General features: G+C 36.7%; 1 protein-coding gene across 1 annotated transcript in view; it reads left to right on the top strand.

The window, feature by feature from the left end:
- Positions 1-20,556, top strand: part of TFAP2D (transcription factor AP-2 delta) — a 54,334-nt gene that overhangs the window by 13,479 nt on the left and 20,299 nt on the right. The window contains exons 4-7 of the mRNA XM_059399045.1: positions 1,225-1,390; positions 1,563-1,681; positions 15,173-15,314; positions 20,330-20,443. Of these exons, the coding sequence (XP_059255028.1) occupies positions 1,225-1,390; positions 1,563-1,681; positions 15,173-15,314; positions 20,330-20,443 (541 nt within the window). The remainder of the gene's footprint in view (positions 1-1,224; positions 1,391-1,562; positions 1,682-15,172; positions 15,315-20,329; positions 20,444-20,556) is intronic.

Raw genomic sequence — 20,556 nt, 5'->3', positions numbered from 1 at the left:
TTGTTTTTCTTCTTCCAGCTACTTTTCTCTCTTTTCTCTCATAGAACTTGACCTTTTGTAGAGATGAGTCTTAAGATCTCCCATAGTTGAAGAAATCAAATGCATGCTTAGGAAAGCAAGCCTTGAATTGGAACTTGCCAGTGAACCTCATTAGCTCTGCCCTCAGATGGCTCAGTACATGAAGAGGCAGCCTTGAATGCCAGGGCTGTGTAGCCACCATGTTGGTAGTATGGACACTGGATCAGGATTTTTGCAGTATGGGAAGACTGGGCAGCAGGAAACTCTAAGGGATTATCACCTTGGGTTCTCAAGTCTCCTTCAGGTGCCTGAGGCTAGGGAATGTACTCTTTTGTCTTGGAGGAGAATAAAGCTCTAGGGGCTTTCTGGAGCTCAGAGGTCAAAGGCAAGATTGCTTTGGTGATTTTGCTATTACCAGGTATATTGCTTTGTTCCCTAATAGTAATAATGAAAACTACAACCAAAACAATAATATTATTGGCCACTAACACTTAACGTGGCTCTTATTATGTTCTCCTCTTGTGCTGTATTTGACTGTGTGTGCCAGTCCTAAGGGCTGACATGTGATAGAGAGATGTGACCTACCATCTACCCACATGGGTTGAAAGTTTATGACAATGGGCAGATTATTTTTGGTGGTGCCTGAGAAGTGAGTGATTCTAGTCCCTATAGTTGGTAGGTGGAGGAGGGAAAAGAGATGGCAGTTTTCAAGCAATTTGGAAAAGAGATTCCAAAACTTTGGTCTGTATAATAAATCATGGATAAAATATAACCATCCATTGTGTCTATTGCACAGACAAGCACACACATATACAGAGCCATGGAAAAGTAATACAGACCCTCTGTGGGTTCAACTGGCAGAGTTTGGGGTTTTCAATTAATTGAAGTGGTTTTTTTGTGTGTATGATGTCAAAATTAGCACTGATGGGCCAGCCAGCAATATGTAGGATAATTTTTGCTTAAATTAAAAAACTGTACCCCCACAAGCATGTTCTATATGAGATTTGAAAGGTAAAACTTTTATTGTTATCTGAAAGGACATCTTCAGAGCAGCTTTCTGAGATGATCCCAATGATGTATATATGAGAACAATTGTTGTTGTGTATTCCCAAATCCCAAGTGGTGCCTTGATGTTAACTGTCTTTCATGCAATTATCTTCTCTCACTGTGACTAATATGTAATATACTTCCCCTCCCCCCAACAAGGTGGCACCTGTGTGGTGAACCCCACAGACTTGTTTTGCTCTGTCCCTGGCCGTTTGTCCCTTCTCAGTTCAACTTCCAAATACAAGGTGACGATTGCCGAGGTGAAGAGACGCCTCTCACCACCGGAATGCCTCAATGCTTCACTCTTGGGAGGCATTTTGAGAAGGTAAGATAACTGTTTTCTGGCACATAGTGTCTTCTAATTGTACTGACACCGTACTCCTCAACCCTCAGTCCTTCGGCCTTCTGTCTCACGTTGAATTGGTGGCCAAATCTTCTCATCATTTCCCTCAGAATATGAACTTCCAAAACTTAGTTTTTATTTTGTTTTTGGACAGAGCAAAATCCAAGAATGGGGGCCGCTGCCTGAGAGAGAAACTGGATAGGCTTGGCCTGAATTTGCCAGCAGGAAGACGGAAAGCAGCCAACGTTACCCTCCTCACTTCCTTAGTTGAAGGTATGATTTTTCAGCTCAGCAAAGTAATGGTACAAAGTTAACAATTCTTGGAACTCAGGCTTGTTAGAATATGCTGTTTTATTTTTGACTATAGTATTAAGTAGGACAGGTAACAAATTGGGTGAATTTCCCAATCAATCATGATAAAGATGACTACATTAGACAGCATAAGGCTCAGATAATTCATAAAATGTCATTTAATATGCTAATCTTGACAATAATATGGAAGATAATATAAGATTTAAGTACTTCAACCAGTATTTCCTAAATAACAGTAACCAAAAAGCTGGCTGGGTTTTGTCATTTTTATTAGTGTTTATTTTAGGGTTCAGATAAATCCAGCTTAACTTATTATTCAGTGCACCCTGATCTATAGGAGAATTAATCACCCTTTATATAGGGATCACAGGAGTCTAGGCATGATACGAAGCCTGAGAGCATATTGGGTTAATCCTAGTAGGCATCTCTTAAAGTACAGTGGCATTCCATGGCTTTCTAGGTGCATGAGCTCAGTCCCAGAAGGTTAAGGTTAATCAGTGATATAGAGACGGAGGTAACAATATCTTCCCAGAAGTTATTTTTTTTCCCAACTCCCCCTTTCCCTTTTGTTTCTTCTGTAAGGACTAAACTACAAAATCTTATTCCAACTAATTTTAAGAAGAGGTATTATCAGAGACTTATTTTTGACTTTATGGGAGAACTTTGGAATGCCAGATTAGAGTTCTCCCATAACCCAGAATGCTGTTATTTTCATTCTCACCTGAACTCACCTGAACACACCTGTGACACTTTTCTTGCACTGGGTACTCTCTTGTCTACAAGGCACTATGGGAAGTGAAGAGTAAGGAAAACACACACACAAACATCTTGACTTTATCCAGATTATCAATTCATACCTTTTACTGTACCACTTTCTGAAGTAGTATGTTCTAGACATTAGTCTGGGCAAAATTGGTTGGTGATTTTGCAATCCATTATTATCTTCACTTTGTTCCCTAATTATAATAGTGATAACAACAGTAATATTACTGACCACCCACATTTAACAAGTTAGTTACTGTTACTGCATTTTATGTCTTATGATGTGTTTGCTTGTCGATGCTGATACTAAGAACTAACAGACACCAGAGGAAGTGGATGTGTCATCCACTCATATGGGTTGAAGGTACTGGGGAAGGACGTGGTAGAAAAAATGACACATGGGTTGATTCTAAAGGGAGACAGATTCCTGCTCAATTTAAGGAAGAAGATAATTATAATTATAGCTATTTAACAATAGAATAAAACACTTCTTCAGAATATATATGAGGTGGATTCAAGAATCATATGGATATGGGCCTGGGTGGCTCAGCCATTAAGCATCTGCCTTTGGCTCAGGTCATGATCCCAGGATCCTGGGATCGAGCCCCACATCAGGCATCCTGTTCAATGGGAAGTCTGCTTCTCCCTCTCCCATTCCTCCTGCTTGTTCCCTCTCTCGCTGTCTCTCTCCTTTCTCTCTCTCTCTCTCTGTCAAATAAATAAATCTTTAAAAACAAACAAAAAAAGAATCATATGGTTAGTAAGAGTTGACTAGCTCTTAAACCCAACTCTGTAGGAGAATCAGCTCTGGAGGTTTATTAAAAAAATACCTGGGACCCTTCCCTAAACCAATTGAAACTCAGTCTGTAGGGGGGTATGACCCAGGCATCTACACTTCTTTTTCAACATCCCCAGTGAATCTAATGTATATGAAGTTTAAGGATCATTGGTCTAAATGTTTCTTGAGATCCTTTCCACTTCCTAGGACGCACTGACTGAATTCTTGTGAGATTTGTAACTGGTGTGAAAATTAAAGGCCCTAAGAAAGACCATTTTCTGGGGTGTCCTTGAATATCCTGGCTAATAGAAGCTGAAGAGCCAAACATGAAAGGGTATATTCACAAACCTTCTTACTGATTTTTTATGGAGGCCAAGCACTAAAGTATTCTGAGTGGGAATTCTCAATCTGTGGTAACAGAGGAGGTGAAAGTTAAATATGTGAACTCCTAGGGTGATCTTTAAGGTACCACAGAAATATCTAACTGTGTTCTCTGTTCTTCTGGCTTGTGTTCATGGAGGAGTCACAATTAGCCTTGGTGGACGAAACCCAAGATTTAATTCTTTCCAGATACTTTAATTGGATCCTTTTGAAATCCCCCAAATATTCATGATATAAAGAAATACATATTTTTTGTTTAATTCCAGACTGTGATGGAACTGAGGAAAAGAACTTTAGAGGCAAAGGACCTCTTGCATCCCTTAACTCCCCACATATTATAACCCACAAATACACATGCACACTTTCTCTCTATCTCTCTCTCTCTCACACACACACACTTAAAAGTTTTATTACAGTGTGTTATATTCTCTGATTTCTATTCTGGTCCATATTTTTGTGTTCTTTCTAATATTGATGATAAACCTACTGAATTTATTTCAAGACTCACCCTGAGTCATGACACACAGTTTAAAAAACTACAAGTTGTCTGAGGACATGGAGAGAACTTAATACTCGAAGAACAGGGACATTCCATCTAAATTAAAATAGGCTTTATTTTAATAAAGAGGAAGAGCAGTTTTAGAGTTGAGGACTCTCCTGTATCTTTTTATTCCCACATTTTGGTTGGGTTGATGATGACAGCCGATGACCTTCTCCAGCCACCAAGATGTCATTTTCTTTCTGCATTAGGCTCATAGTCATTGGAACCATGTAGATGATGCTGGATGGATACAAAATAACAGTGACTCAGTTTGGATTTGTCAAGCCCCTGAAGATTGACATAGCTAATGCTTCTCTTCAGTACTTTTTTGAACTAACATGGGTCTGATTTAGTTCTTTTGGATTTGTTTTGCTTGTGTAGTTTTAAGTGGTAAATTAAAACTTTCCCATATTTACCAGTTGGTGTCCCTAAGAGTTTGAGTTGAGCCTGTCTTTGAGTGATCCTTTTTTTCTCTTTCTATCAAACATATTCTGTAAGAGCCAGCAACATTTCAGGTTGATTTTTTCAGAAATTCCAAAACTAGATTCCTAGTCATCAAGAAATGGTCCATCAACTCTCTTATGAATCTGTGGTCTTATGGGAAGGAATAGTATTTTTCTTACCATTTGTATTGATATCTCCTTTTTACCTCCTAGATTTTCTGCAATAACCCACATATATATTTGAATACCCAAACCTAGTAATTTAGCTTCTCTTAAATGGCTTTTTTAAAAGTTTGTCTTTTAATTTATTAGTTAAGTTACAGTATAATATTAAGTTCAGATGTGCAATATAGTAATTCAACAAATTCATACGTCACCTGGTGCTCATCATAGTAAGTGTCCTGCTTCATCCCCATCGCCAAATTACCCCATCTCTCCCCTGACCCCTGTAACCCTTGGTTTGTTCTCTATAGTAAAGAATCTGTTTCTTGGTTTGTCCCCCCTCTCTCTTTTTCTCCTCCCCCTTACTCATTTATTTTGTTTCCTGAATTCCGCATATGAGTGAAATGATATGGTATTTGTCTTTCTCTGACCGACTTATTAACCCTAGCTTCCTCCATGTCATTGCAAATGGCAAGATATCATTCTTGTCTTTGACTGAATAATATTCCATTATATATACCACAGTTTCTTTATCCATTGATCAATCGATGGACACTTGGACTGTTTCCCTATCTTGGCTATTGTAAATAAGGCTGCTATAAACATTAGGGTGCATGTATCCCTTTGAATTAGTGTAAATACCCAGCAGTGTGATTGCTGGATGGTAGGGCAGTTTTATTTTTAATTTTTTAAGGATCCTCCATACTGTTTTCCACAGTGGTTCCACCAGTTTGCGTTCCCACCAACAGTGTACCAGTGCTCTTTTCCTCTACGTTCTCTCCAACACCTGTTGTTTCTTGGGTTGTTGATTTTAGCCATTCTGAAAGATGTGAGGTGATATCTTACCATGGTTTTGATTTGTATTTCCCTGACGGTAAGTGATGATGGACATCTTTTCATGTGTCTGTTAGTCATCTGGATGTCTTCTTTGGGAAAATGTCTATTCAGGTCCTCTGCCCATTTTTAAATTGGATTATTTGTCTTTTGGAGTTTGAGTTTTCTAAGCTCTTTATATCTTTTGGGTACTAACAATTTATCAGATATATCATTTGAAAATATCTTTTCCCATTCTGTAGGTTGCCTTTTAGTTTTGTTGATTATTTCTTTTGCTGTACAACTTTTTTTTTTTTTTAAAGCTGTACAACTTTTTATTTTGATGCACCTTAAGTGTCTCTTAAGGCCCTTAATTAAGACTCTTATAGTTATTTCTCAAACATCCTGATGGTCCAATATATTATTAGCATTAAATCACACACCCCACGCCATCCCCATTTTGCTACAGGACTTGAGCATAAGTGAGATAATATCTAACTGGCTTCATTTCTCATACACCAGACTTTGAAATAAAGTTCATGAAAGTCCGCTTTCCATGATGTTACCATACTTGTCAGGCCTTTTCTGGGGAGGATTTGAATATAGCCTTGCCATTGTTTCTATTTTGATAGAAATTTTTTTTTTAAACAAAGGGTAGTTCATGGAAACTCTGGTAGACATCCCATGCAGAAATTATATAACTGGGGCGCCTGGGTGGCTCAGCGGGTTAAAGCCTCTGCCTCTGGCTCAGGTCATGATCCCAGAGTCCTGGGATTGAGCTCCGCATTGGGCTCTCTGCTCACTGGGGAGCCTGCTTCCTTCTCACTCTCTGCCTACTTGTGATCTCTCTCTCTGTCAAATAAATAAATAAAATATTTAAAAATAAATAAGTAAATAAATAAGTAAATGTTTGAAAAAAAAAGAAATTATATAACCTTTGTAAAGATCCAATTGGTGAACAGCAGGGTGCATTTTATAATGGATATTGAAATTAGCAAATAAAAACACCCAAACATTGGTTTTTCAAGAACTATCCCTCTCACTGACATAAATAACATTACTTTCATTATGATAGTCCAAATTTCCATGCTTGCCTTGGGCTTTACCATCATTCTGTTTTTAATTGTTTTAAAATAAATCTCCTGTGTTTCTTTTAAATGGAGTCACTCAATTGATAGGACCACCCTAGCATTGTTCCCAAATCAACATATTGAAGTAATTATTTGGGGATTATTTTAGGAATTTAAGGGAGAGGACTATTTAATGCAAATTTATACTTAAATCACAACATTTGTTACAAATATCGTTGTACCTAGTGAGCACCGGATGAAGAACTTAAAACTGACTTCTTTTCCTCTCATAGAGTTGTTTGAAAAGTGAACATTCTGGTAAGGCAGTTATTGGGAGGGGGGGGGTCCATGTAACAGACATAACTGAGCTAGAATATGATATGAATATTTGAATCCAGAGTCCTCAGAATGTAGTAGTAGATCATTTCCCCTTTTTATCCATCTTCACCGAATGGGTTTTAGATATATAACTAATGGTTGGAACATCTTCTTCCCCACTTTATCATAAACTTGATGTCCTTTTTCTTTCCCCTTGTTTTAGTTATATTCCTGTGACTTCTCTTTTGTCTCTTTCTGGTTATCTATGACATCAGAGAGATGCTACTCTCCAGAAAATGTGGTGGGTTAGAGCTGCTTAACCCAATGCATGATTCTTCCTGAGGAGATCGTGGGGTAATCCCTACCTCTTGTATAGTGGTAATAATTCTATCTTTGGAAAACATTCAAAGAATATGGCCAATATTATTGCTCTGATTCTAGTACTCTTACTATATATTTATTATTTATGAATCAGCAGTTTCTGTTAACTGCCTCCTCTGTATTTTATTCCAGAATAATCTTTGTGGAGTTGGTGGTTGTTAAAATAAACATGAGGAGTCAATGATGTAGTTATTCGTACCCATTGCTTCCCCCTCACTTGACGTTTTCCAGGATGGCCAAAGCTGCAGGGTGTTGCACAAAACCAGAGTGTTGCTGGTTTTGTGCTCCGGAGTGGGGTGTTTTCCTGGGACAGTTCTGCTGAATTTGGAAAAGCTCATGTAACATTCTCGGGCAACACCAGGAGTTCTGAAAGCACCATTTAAGTCCCTAAACATAAATACCTTGACGTGTAGTTTGTTGTGACAGGGGGTCCAATCCTCTGTGTGTGTGTGTGTGTGTGTGTGTGTGTGTGTGTGTATTTCAAAACCATGGGGCAGAGAAGGATGTGAATATACACCAGCAACAGGAAAGGGATCATTTACAAATATTGTAAAATAATCTCCATTCAGGAGTCAAAGGATTTTGAGTTTAAATCCTTCTTTGTAGTTGTTTCATTCTTTAGTTTCAAAAAATGTAACCTTCCAGACCCTGCCCTGCACATCTTCACATGAACTAGTTGTCCCGCATGAGCTAGATGTATTTTCCCTTGGGCAAGTATGCCTCCCGAGTCCCCAATAAAGTCACTGTTGAAATTTTGTCAGACTTTGAGGTGGTTACTTAACCTGACTCAGCTTTATTTTCTTAGTTTATAAATAAAGATAATAACTATAATGGTTAGGATAATGTTAGTTATTATAACAGTTAATTCCCAAATTATCAGTGGCTTACCATGATAGAAGCCGATTTCTCATCATAGTCTGATGTGGGTGTACCTCACCAAGGGCCTTTTCTCACAGTTTCAGTCAAGGACCCAGAGTCCTTCCCTCTGTAACTATTCCCTTCTCTAGGTCCTCGGAACCCCATTCATTAAGCTCACAAGAAAGAGAGACATGGTGGCAGAAGTACACAGCTTCTTACCCACTTGGCTGAGTCCTGCCTGCCCTTGCCCACTTTGGTCCTTTTCACTTCTCAGTCTTGCAGGCCGTGCTACTCAAAAACACACCACTGTGTTACTTCCCTCATGATTTTATTTTCTTCTTTCCATTATTCTCTCTTTCAACACATATGCCTTGACTAAAGTACTTTTCAAACACTCGGTTTCTTCTTTATTTCCATGATTTAGGTTTATCAAAATTCATAGACATTTTAATAAAAGTATAGAGCGTAGTTCTTCCTACTGATGTCCATATCCTGCTGAATAGCAATAGCAGTTTTAGAATTGTTTGTATTTTAATTTACGACAAATATTTGAGTTTAGAATGAAATCTCTCTAAGAATGTAGTCAAAGAGTAATTTTACTTTTGAATTAATATAATTTAAGTAGATAATTTATTCAGATATTAGAAGAAAATTTAAAAGTTACAAAAGAGCATACAGTAAAATATTTGTTTTTCACTCTATTCCCTAGTTGGCTAGTTCCCCTCCTGGCAGAAAACAAATGTTCTATTAAAGAAACGGTTTCTCTATTTCCTTCCAATGATGTGTGTGTGTGTATGTGTGGAATATTTTCATTTTTTAAAGAAATTCTAGTATTCTGTACACACTATTCTACTGTTGGGTTCTTTTTTCACACCTTATAATAGTGTTTTTTCTCAGGGCTTACAACTTGCCCATTCCTTTAAACACTCATGATATTCCTTATTTGAGTGTTTCATAATTTATTTAACCAGTTCCCTACTGAATATTATATAGATGTTTTCAATCTTCAGCTATCACAAATCATGCTACAATGAGTAACCTCACACTTACATAAATAATTCTGCAGATAGGCAACTTTCGGATCTTTGCTAATCTGATGGGTTAAAAAAAGGGGGGGATACCTTGGTTATGAAAGAGGTTGAATTGAGTATTCCTAGAAGAATTTAGAGAGCTTCGCTGCCTATTCATTTGCTTTGTCCTTATGGGATATTTTTAAATATTTTCTTATTGATTCGTAAGTGCTCATTATGTAACAGGAAGCTGGCTGTGTGTCTCTGATCTGCATTGCAAGGACTCCCAACCATGAGCTTTGGTTTGTCTGTTTGCCGTTATGAGTTTTCTGTTGGTTTGCTTATTTGTTTAGGTCTGTGTCTTACAGAATTTTTGATATGAGTATAATCATATGTCTCATATATTTTATATCATAGTTTTTAGTTTGACTTGTAATATTTTAAAAGACTTTTTTATCCCCAGACTGTGAAAGAATTCTGTCATGTTCTAATTACTTTGTGGTTCTACCTTTTATGTTTAAATTGTTGATCCATCTGGACCTTGTTGTTAGATACATGGTATAGATCCAATTTTATTTGCTTATTTCCAGATGGCCACCCAGTTGTCCCAACACCTTTTCTTGAAAACCTATCTTTTCCCTACTAGTAAAAGAAAAGCAAGCTTAATTTCACACTACATCTCTCCATACACATAGACTTTTTCAGTAGACTTATTTCATTTCCTTAACAGTGCTATCTGTTTCTCCTTCTACCATTACATTTCAGTTTTTTTGTTTTTATTTTTTAAAACATTTATTTATTTATTTAAAGTGGGCTCTACTCCCAGTGTGGGGCTTGAACTCATGACCCTGAGATCAAAATTTGAGTGCTCTATCAACTGAGCCAGTCGGGTGCCTCTCCTTTTTTTTTTTTTTTTTTAAATTTTTGTTTTGTTTTTAGAGTTTATATTATGTCAGCCAAGTAAGGCAGAACCCTTTATGCAAAAGCCCTGATAGACAGAGATCTTTATAGTTTAAAATTGACTGTATAGTGACTGCTTTCCTTTTGTATAAGCCACAGAATTCTTGTATTTCATGACAGTGTACAATTAATCCCTAAGTAACACTTTCCCTTCACCTTGGGACAGTAGGTCTTAATGTTGGCCTGAGATTATTTCAGGAGCCTCAAAATAGGCAAATACCCTGAGACTGATATGGAGTGACACCCGGACATTAAAAACAAAAACACAAACCCCAGGTTATGGGAGTAGCGAGTGTTAAAAAGTATAGGTATAGTCTATTTTATAAAATGGTTCCACTGATAGAAGATCTTCTAGAATGAACTATATGTTCATTCTTTCTACCAATTCTTTGTTCTAGTTTTTCACCATTTTCATTAGAAGTCTTCACAAGACTATTGTTGTAATTAACCAATAAGATATTTCAAAGCTTTTTCACATGACAGATGTTTACTGAGTACCTATTTTGAATCAGGGCTGTGCTAATGGCATGTGATGGGGAATAAAACTATTGCTTTGAAAAACAAAGCGTTGTTTAAATAAAATCATCATTAAACTAGGGAATTACTAAATTATAAGACAATTACTTATAACATAGGTTATATTATATGTAGTGATATAGAGTACATCCTTTTCTGAATAGTTTGGGAAACCTATAATATATTAATTTTGTCCTTCAGCTCTAAAGGACTATGGCTTGGTATTACAGTTTATTTAATCGAGTACCTTATCCAGGTTTAAAAATATTCTCAAATTTGTTTTGTTGTTGTTGTTGTTTTGTTTTGTTTGTTAAGATTTTGTTTTTAAGTAATCTCTACACCCAGTGTGGAGCTCGAACTCACAATCTTGAGATCAAGAGTCACATGCTCTACCGACTGAGGAAGTCAGGTGTCTCTCAGATTTGCTTTCTAATAGGTACTTCTTAGAATAATCCCACAGATAGATTTCAGCGTGCTAGTTTCCCATACATATAAGTAAAATTGAAATCATAGACATGTGACTAGAGGTTAACAAATATGAATCATTGCTTTTATCTAATAACATCGGGTATTGCAATACTAAGTTAAACAAATTGTTGTTAAGGCAATACTGTTACAGTGACAGTATCTGGTAATCACAATATAGAGGTATTCTTTAGTGCAAATTAGTGTACTAGGTGGTGTTGATTTTTCATTATCTGAAGTACATTTTTCTCTAAAATACGACAATTCAAAAGGAAGGGAAAAGTCCTTAGTGACATAGAAGGTTGACATGCTGGTTATTTATTTCTATTTAAAAATACATTTAAGGGAGCCTGGGTGGCTCAGTGTGTTAAAGCCTCTGCCTTTGGCTCGGGTGATGATCTCAGAGTTCTGGGATCGAGCCCCACCTTGGGCTCTCTGCTCAGCGGGGAGCTTGCTTCCCACTGCCCCACCACCACCTGCCTCTCTGCCTACTTGTCATCTCTGTCAAATGAATAAATAAAATCTTTAAAAATAAATAAATAAATGTACATTTAGATCTTCTTGTAAAATAATGTAGGAGCCCAGAAACTTGGTAAAACAGGTAATCCAGAAAACATTTTCCCATTAACTTTCTACTTCTAGGCTGCATCAGTGAAGTTCATTTAAACTTTTCTTAATAATTTCCCCTAGTTGTTCACTTTTTGCTTTTGAGTGAAAAATGAGTGCCCTGACATCAGGGAGCAAATTCTTTTTTAAAAAGAAAGCATGTGTATAAGATTCTAGGGGATCTGACTGATTTGTGAAGGTAAAGATCAATGAGCTTCTGTGTCTCTTTGGTAGGGCAAAAGCAGGTATAGCAACCTGTGGTAGAAGAATGATTCAGGAAGGGCTGAGAACATTTTTCCTTCTGTTTCCGTATGGCAAATACTGCCGTGTCACCTCATAGCCTTGTAAGATGAGGTAGGATGCCCTAGTTTTTGTTTGCAAAACAAGTTTAAGTCATTTTGAAATCTTAATGCACTGTGCCACTTGACCAACCAGGACCTTCCACCCTTTATCACACGACCAGGCAATACACTGACTCCAGCATGGATGACCACCTTATACTGTATTATTTCAAGGATATTTTAGATGTAGGATGGATGTTTGGGGTTAGGGTTATTGTTTGTATAAGAGTATGTTAAGTGCCAGTCTTTAGGGTCTATAATCTAAGTATTCCTTATCTCCCTTTCCAAAATGAAATAGAAACCCCTAAGAAGTATTCATTTTTTTCAATGCTAACATCAGCAGTAGGTGACACACTGCGTAACTCTCTCAAAAAGTTAACAGAAGTAAAATTACAGAATATGATATGAGCATCAAACAGACTCCCCACTGAGCATGGACACCCCCCCAACATTGTGGGGTTTGATCTCATAACCCACAAGATCATGACCTGAGTGGAAACTAAAGAGTCTGATGCTTAACTTACTGAACCACCCAGGCTCCCCTTCAAATGCTTTTTATGATCCTAAAATTTCTATTTTTCTTAAACTTGTTCATTCTAAGGTACCTGCTGTACAGAATTTAAATACAGATTTGTCCTCCTTGCTGGATATCATGTGTATTTTAATTCACGATTCATTTACTCATTCATTCTTGGGTCCTTACACACAAAGCTTTTGTGGCGTGATACACATATTTTAACTACGTATCAGAGTGCCTTCACTTGCCATTTCTTTTAATGTAACATAGCTATACATCCAGTAACAATGTTACATTGCAAGCCAGAGAAAGCAGTAAACAGAACTAAGGAAAAGAAGGATCTGGCTGTCAGTGTAAATGTAAATAGCAGCTGCTCCATTCAAACTGCTTTAAAAACTGCACACGGTGAGAGCTTTGCATATAATGGACCAGAGTCAGGTTTTAACATCAAATTTAAGGGACATGCGGCCACCCTCCCATTTGCACTGTTTCATTTCTCTCACTACTGCAAAAGCAGTAGAGGGCAAATGAGTGTGTGTGTGAGAGTGTCTGTGAAAATGCTTTCCAAATATCTTTCTGTGACAATATTGCAATATGCAGATATATCAATATCCATAACTCAACACAATGTACAAAGATGACACTGCGAATGGGTTATTGTGTTAGTGGCAAGATACTTGTAAATCCCAAGATCACATGAGCTTATCCTCTGTCATGTGTTAGGGTCACTGCTTTAGACTATATGCCTCAAATTTGAAATGTCTTGAATTATCTCCCTTCTGTCATTTTTCTAGCAAAAGTGACCATCCTATATGGCATTACAATGTCTTTTTTTTTTTTTTTTAAGATTTTGTTTATTGGTTTACCAGAGAGAAAGCGAGCATAAGCAGGGGGAATGGCAGGCAAGGCGAGAAGCAGGCTCCCCACTGAGCAGGGAGCCTGATACGGAACTTGGTCCCAGAACCCTGGAATCATGCCTGAGCCAAAGGCCGACACTTAACCGACTGAGCCACCCAAGCATCCCACAATGCCTTTATTTTTTTCCAAAAAAACCTTTGTGCCATTTTTCTGTCAAATATGCATAAATTTTCTTTCTCAATTGGTTAGGGGGATAAACTGCTAGTAATAAGCCCTTTAAAAATATTTCTTGTACATTGCAGCTTTATCTAAAACCGTGACCCTTCAATAACCAGCACTATCCAGACTCCTCAACATAGGGACCCTCTGCATGAAGTTATGCCCTCTTCCTGTTTAGAGTGGATGACTAAGAAGGATATTTCCTACCATGTGAATATGTGAATCTTAACTAAAAACTGGCCCCTGCTTTGAAATTGGGGGGGGGGGTGTGGAAATCATGATCCCTAATTCACAAAGCATTATCTGACCTAATTCCCCCATGTTGACCACCTTTTCCCCCTTTGAACATCAATAAAACGTTTTCTCTCTAACACTCACATGATGCTTGTAGTACAATAGCTTGTGTTATAAATAATAACAACATGATGTCAGTAAACATGAGCAGATGATAGTGCTCATAAAGGTTGCTGCGTGAATTAGAAAGTGCTACTAAGGTGTTTTTGCTACTGTTATGGGAGTGGTTGTCGATGCCCTTTTAGATCCCTCGTTACTCCTACATATGCACTGCACCTTGAGCAAAGTAGGAGCTCAGTATATGTGCAGTGAAAGCTTGTTTTTGTTTTTGTTTTGTTTTTTTTTTTGAGTTTTCGTGCTCAAGTGAAATTTGGCTTGAGCTTTAAAACTACTATTGTTTTCAAGGTTGAACTTTATCCCCAAATCTTACTTGGCAGATAAGCCATTTTTACCTCATTTCTTACCAATTTATTCAGGTTTAAGATTTTTGTGGAAGACTAAAAGTTACTTATGATTTTACTATACTTAAAAAGCACTATGTTTTTATTAGTGTGCATAAGAAGCATTGCACACTGTGCTAAAAGGTACTGAAGACTGCCATGAAGCCTGATATGCTGGTACTATGATCACAGAATATTGCATCCTTGCAAACAGAGTGGTGTGAAATCGATAAAATTCATTGTTCTCCCCTTTCCAATGTGTTCCAGGTTCTTTGGAAAGTTACTTGGACCCTTTGTCAATATTATGATAGATCTCCTAGGAAAGATATCTGAATGTTTCAAATACACTAAGGTTAGGTTTTAGGTTGATCAACAACAGAATGGCAAACCCATTGAGTTTTTCCCTCTGGCATTAACCTGTAGGATCTGAGAAGCTAAACTGGTCTCTAGGAAAATCAAAACTCCTAGATTGTTTTTCTTGTTTTCCCCGCAGTTTTTCACACGCCCCTGCCTGGTAAGTAGCTTCTCTGTTCCTCAGTTTCTCCTCCTCCTAATCTACCCCCACCCCAAAAGTCTTCTCCTTAGTATTATTTAGAACAAATAGGAAAAAAATGATCTATCTGACCACAAAGAAGGAGGAGGCTTGAGGAAAATATAAAGTGTTACTCTTACTGAGTTTAGACATTTGTGGAAAACTGACTTTTATTGTCTGCCAACAGGGGAAGCTTTACACTTGGCTCGGGATTTTGGCTACACTTGTGAAACAGAGTTTCCAGCCAAAGCTGTAGGAGAACATCTTGCCAGACAACATATGGAACAGAAAGAACAGACAGCACGAAAAAAGATGATCCTAGCGACCAAGTAAGCAGAATGGGAAGCTCTGTATGCCTTCTCTCAGTTTTTCCATTTTCTTTGAGTGAGGGAAAGAGTCTAGAAAGTACCAGCTCTCTAAAGCAGGGGGTCTCACATTTCAGCAGATATATTACACAAGGACACACCCTTAGCCCCGGCCTTGTGCCATAGCAAGATTTACAAACTGCCTTTGTTTAGTGATGATGAGTTTTTAGAAAACCTCTTCAGAATATGCAGGCATTCTTAGGAGAAAAGTATTAGGAAATGTAGATTCCAGGCAAATATGTCATTAACTTCTATGTGATTTGGTCTAAACCACTCACTGCACCTTGGTACATGAGGATGAAGATCTCTAAACACTGTGAATGTCTGGAGAATATGAAAAAAGAGGACCCAGGTATGTGAGAGGTAACACAGAGTCCTCTAGGACCAAGGGATCACCATCACTGCCCCCATCTTTTCTAGTGTATAATGAAGCAAACAATCCCTATCCTGCCCCACCTGAAGTGTTGATACTGTCAAAAAGAAAAGATGGCATGTATGAGAAAGCTTCTGAAAATTGTAAAAAGTCCAACAAAAATGTGAATTAAAATAATGACAGAGATGATGTAAGAAAGGGGAAGCTTGCATAAGATGAGTTCACACTCCCTCAAACTTGACAGTTCTTTGATAAGGAATGGAAGAACTACCATAGATGCTGTGAAAAGCCAACAAAATAGTCAAACTGTGCTGCAAGTCATGTTCAAACTTTTAGAGAAAAATCTTTCAGACAGTAGCTAATTCTTACTCTCTTCTCTTTATTAAAATAAGTTATGCTACATAATAGACTTAATAATCTTGCTAATTTCCTAACTGTATATTCAAATTTTAGAACTAATAGTCTCAAGTGGGTTAAGCTATCATCTCTAAATTAGTTTCTTATTTGGGGAAAACTTTCAAAGAGAGAGTATAAGGTAGATCGCATTAAAGACGCTGCTTCTTAGAAACTGATGGAAAAAGACTTCACAACAGGTTAGCTAAAATCTAAATGGCCTCAAAATGCATAAAATCAAAACTAAATATTTCTTCTACCAACTTCTAATGTCACATAGGTCTTTTTGTGTGTTTTTACAAGTTTAAGGGCTTAAATGGGATACCTACCATCCAACAGTCTTGCTCACGATATTGAGTCCCTTATTTGGGATTGGTGCTGCTTGTGGCTGCACTGTTTGGGTTTGGGATATACCTTTGTATTACTCTTCTGAGAATAATTTAGATGGTTCGTCTTGCCCCAGAGAGAAGGAAAACAAAAGGTGGAGGCAAAAGGAGAAAAAAAGTAAAACAAGAAAACAAAAGGGAAAGGAACAGCTGAGAAAGAAAATGAAGACCAAGAGTTAGAAAAGAAACTTATAAGGCAGGTATAAAATGTGGATTTAAGATTTTGGAATAGATCTTATTGTGTGCAAGCTCCTGAAAACTTGCTATTAGAAAGAGCTGAACCTGGATTTTTTGTGTGGCTTATCTCCTGGGGGATCTTTTCTTCGGTTTTGCTTCTGCTCTTACCCCTTACACGGAAGGACCCAGAGGGGTCTTCATCAGTAATATTTCAGTTTCTCCAGGAGGAGCAGAAAGTACACATAGTCAGTACGAATTCTCAATATCATAAAGACATGTTCAGATCAAGAGAATAATACACTGCTAGAAGTTAGCTAGTGTCCTGCAGGTGTTTCCAAAGCTTGGTCTCTTTCTAGCCAGCAGGATTATACAGATTTTTCCAATATGTATACCCATAAGACACTTATGAATGACTCGGTTATCCCCAGATATGCATTATCCAAGAGAAGTCACCTTTATATTTTCTACCTCAAAATTAGTTTGTTATAGTCTCATCAGGCTTATTCTAAGACTTTCTCTCCCTACTCTAGAGCAGTCCTTCCTTTTGTGCCCCTTACCCCACAAGGGTTCCATAGCTGCTCACCTCTACCGCCCACAGCAATGCCGCCATTAACATTCAAGTACCCATTTTCTTGAGAGTTCCCATAACTCTGTTTAAATGTCTGTACATTCAAACCAATGCAGAGATTTTGTTTTCATAGAAGTCCAATGTTAGAACTTGAGGAGATTAAGAGAAGTATTTTCATATTTGCCCAAGTTGTGCTGAGACATCTATTTTACAGTAGTGGAGTCAACTTGGGAGTAGTATTTTCCTTTTGCCTAGGATCTCAAAAATGTCTATTTTTAGATGATATTTTGAATTTTGGTTTCATAAAATATTGTGAGAACAGAAAACATGTACTTTTCTTCAATCTTTCTGCCCATAGCTGGACATTTGTAAACCATTAAATAATCAAGAATTGGGCTCACTGATTCCAGTAACCTTAAGTTTTATATGAGTAAATAGGTCATAAACATTTAGAAATTAGGAGAGAGCCTGTATAATTTTTCTTTGTCTTTTTGGTTGTGTATATCTGCCCCATCTTCTTATTGGACAATGTGAAACAAGAATGAGAGACTGTGTAGTCATTACAAATATATACAAGACAAGGAGTTATCAACCTAAGTGGATTAGTTAAGGGATGTGTAGGAATAACAAGCTTTTCCTACAATATATGAATGGATCCAATATGTGTTCTGAGCAGTTTCTAATTTTCTAATAGTGAAGTTTTGGATATTTTCAATTAAAATCTTCAACATTGAAATTAAGTAGCCTACATGGATACCCATGCATTCTAGTTAGCTCGTCTTTGTTCACAAGACTGTGACAATGGCATCAAAAATACATATGAATTTCAAAATCTTTGGATAAGAGATCCAATAACTGATCTGCATTGTTGGATTGGCTTACATGTTTCTCTTTTACCTCTATGAATAATGGATTCAGTTGTATGTAATTGTGTTGCCAACTGTATAATTAAATGAAAGGCCTATTGACGAAGGGTAGAGCCTCCTAATTCCCCTTAATTTCTTGTGTTTTGTTGATTAACCAAATATCCTGGTGTAATTAGACAATTAATTATATAGGAAAGACAGACACTGAAATAGACCATTTTTGAATTCTAAAAATGTACTGGACAAAACATTTGATTCATAGAAAACACATTAAACTTCTTCATTGAATTTAGAACTAAATATGCTTAACATTTGATCTGCATTAAGGTAAAGCAGAATCATTAACACGTTTTAATTGTTACCATAACAATAATTGTCAAAAAGGGAAACACAAAACTTGAAATTCAGACATCGGCTTAAAAATTATGTCCTTAAGGACAGTGACGTAAGTGATAAAGTTAGAATTTATGATTCACCGAAGATCATCTTGTGTTACATAATTCATAATGTGTCATTTTGTTTTGAGAAACGAGTATTTCTTATTGTAGTTTTATAAATAAAATTTAAAATAAGGATGAAACTAGTCATAAAAATAATAACTCCGTAACTGTCATAATGAGATGATGATCATAATTGCCCAAGGGGAGTCTACAAAATTGTCATCTGTTTTTAAGTCAAGAAGCTGTCCTAAATCAGTGAGTTAAGAGCAGCAGAATCAAATACCAGAGGTCGAGAATTCTGGAACTGCTCCTGGTACAGCTTCCTTTATAGTGTAGCTGAATTGCTTAGCATAAGTTCAATTTTTCCACACTTGGCCTTTTTCTCATTTCTTCAGCAACTTTAAGTTTATTATAACTTGCTGTATTATTTATACAGTATAAGGAAGTTGATTTACCAGCTTATAAGCTAATTTATTCAATTATCCAAATAATTCCAATATCATACCACAAGAACTAAAGCAATGTTTTGACATTCAAATTTTTAAATATATTTTAATCTGATATAAAATTAAAAGACTCATCTTAAACAACTCCAATATTTTTTATAATAATGGTTCCTACTGATGACCTACCAAATAGTAATTCATATTGCCAGTCTGAAAAATGATAGCATGAATCTGGATTTTAAATTTTATTTAGAAATTGCCTAAAAAATAAAGATAACAGTATATCTAACTCTATTCAGTAACACAAAGTAACAGATAATGATGCCCTACCAAATTACATCATTTGAGGCTACCGACTGGCATCAAAAACTTAGTTTAAATTGTAGTAAATCTGAAAGTCAATCAACTAAGTCTAACTCAGAACAGAAAAAGCGATAAATTCAGATCAAATATTCTTTATGAACATATACACATGCAGTTGTTAAAAGCATGCATTAAGATGCTATATCTCAGAGACTAAAATATTAGCTGGAGGATATGGAGGATCCTGTTTGATTTAGAGCAGATCAGGGCTCTTTCTGGTTTTTTGTTTTTCCTCTCCTTATGATCCGCTTTTACTTTCAATTAGGTTCATAATGAAAAGGGCAATTTCTGTGAACTCACACTATCTGAAAATCACACTTAAGGGTACCTTTTGCAAGAAACAGTATTACATGGGATATAACAATCATTTTTGTGAAGCTAGTGGGCTGAATTGTAGTAAATGACTTTGTACTTTAAATAGTAAAATATGAATTCATTTCACAGCAGTCTAAATTCTAATGAAATGCTGGGAAACAGGATTTTCCAAAGTTTGCTTGAATCATGGCCTTGAAAGGAAACTGTAACTTGATTTAAACTTTTTACAAATGTGATATCCCCTCCAAAACTCATATTTTAATTTCTTAAAAAAACAATGGTTCAGTGCGATTCTTTTATATAGATATTTTTATGCTGAGGTTGATCTGTGAATATTCACCTTAAAAATGAACACAGTTTTGTCAGTGTCATGGGCTGTTGATCACTTCCAAAATTTTTACAGTTTTCCTATAGTTTGGGAGCAAAGTCACCATTGTGAACCTCATCTGTTTGTTGTAGATGGAACTTTGGAGGTTGCTTTATGAACATTAACCTAGTCCTCTTTAAATTAATTAATTAGCTAATTAATTAATTATAATTTTTTAATCTCATCCTCCTTTAAGTGAGAAAGCAGACTTTTGGTAAATATTGTGGGATGAAATTAAAGCCCCATATTAAGAGTTCAACTTCAATGATGAATCTTTTATTTTAGACAAATTTGTAAAGAATTCCAAGATCTCTTGAGCCAAGACAGATCACCACTGGGATCCTCCAGACCCACTCCAATTCTAGACCTTGACATCCAGAGACACCTAACACATTTCAGGTAAGACTGGTTTTCCAATCTCCGCAGACTCTCTTTTAAATTCTTAAGTCATCTTTATGAACCCAGATACTTTCGTATTCCTATCACAGTTCTATTTAAAGACAGCACTTATA

This window comes from Mustela nigripes, chromosome 5 (genome assembly GCF_022355385.1).
Source record: "Mustela nigripes isolate SB6536 chromosome 5, MUSNIG.SB6536, whole genome shotgun sequence".
Taxonomy (NCBI): Eukaryota; Metazoa; Chordata; class Mammalia; order Carnivora; family Mustelidae; genus Mustela; species Mustela nigripes.
The sequence above is the reverse complement of the archived record's forward strand: the minus strand, read 5'-3'. Positions and strand labels throughout refer to the sequence as shown.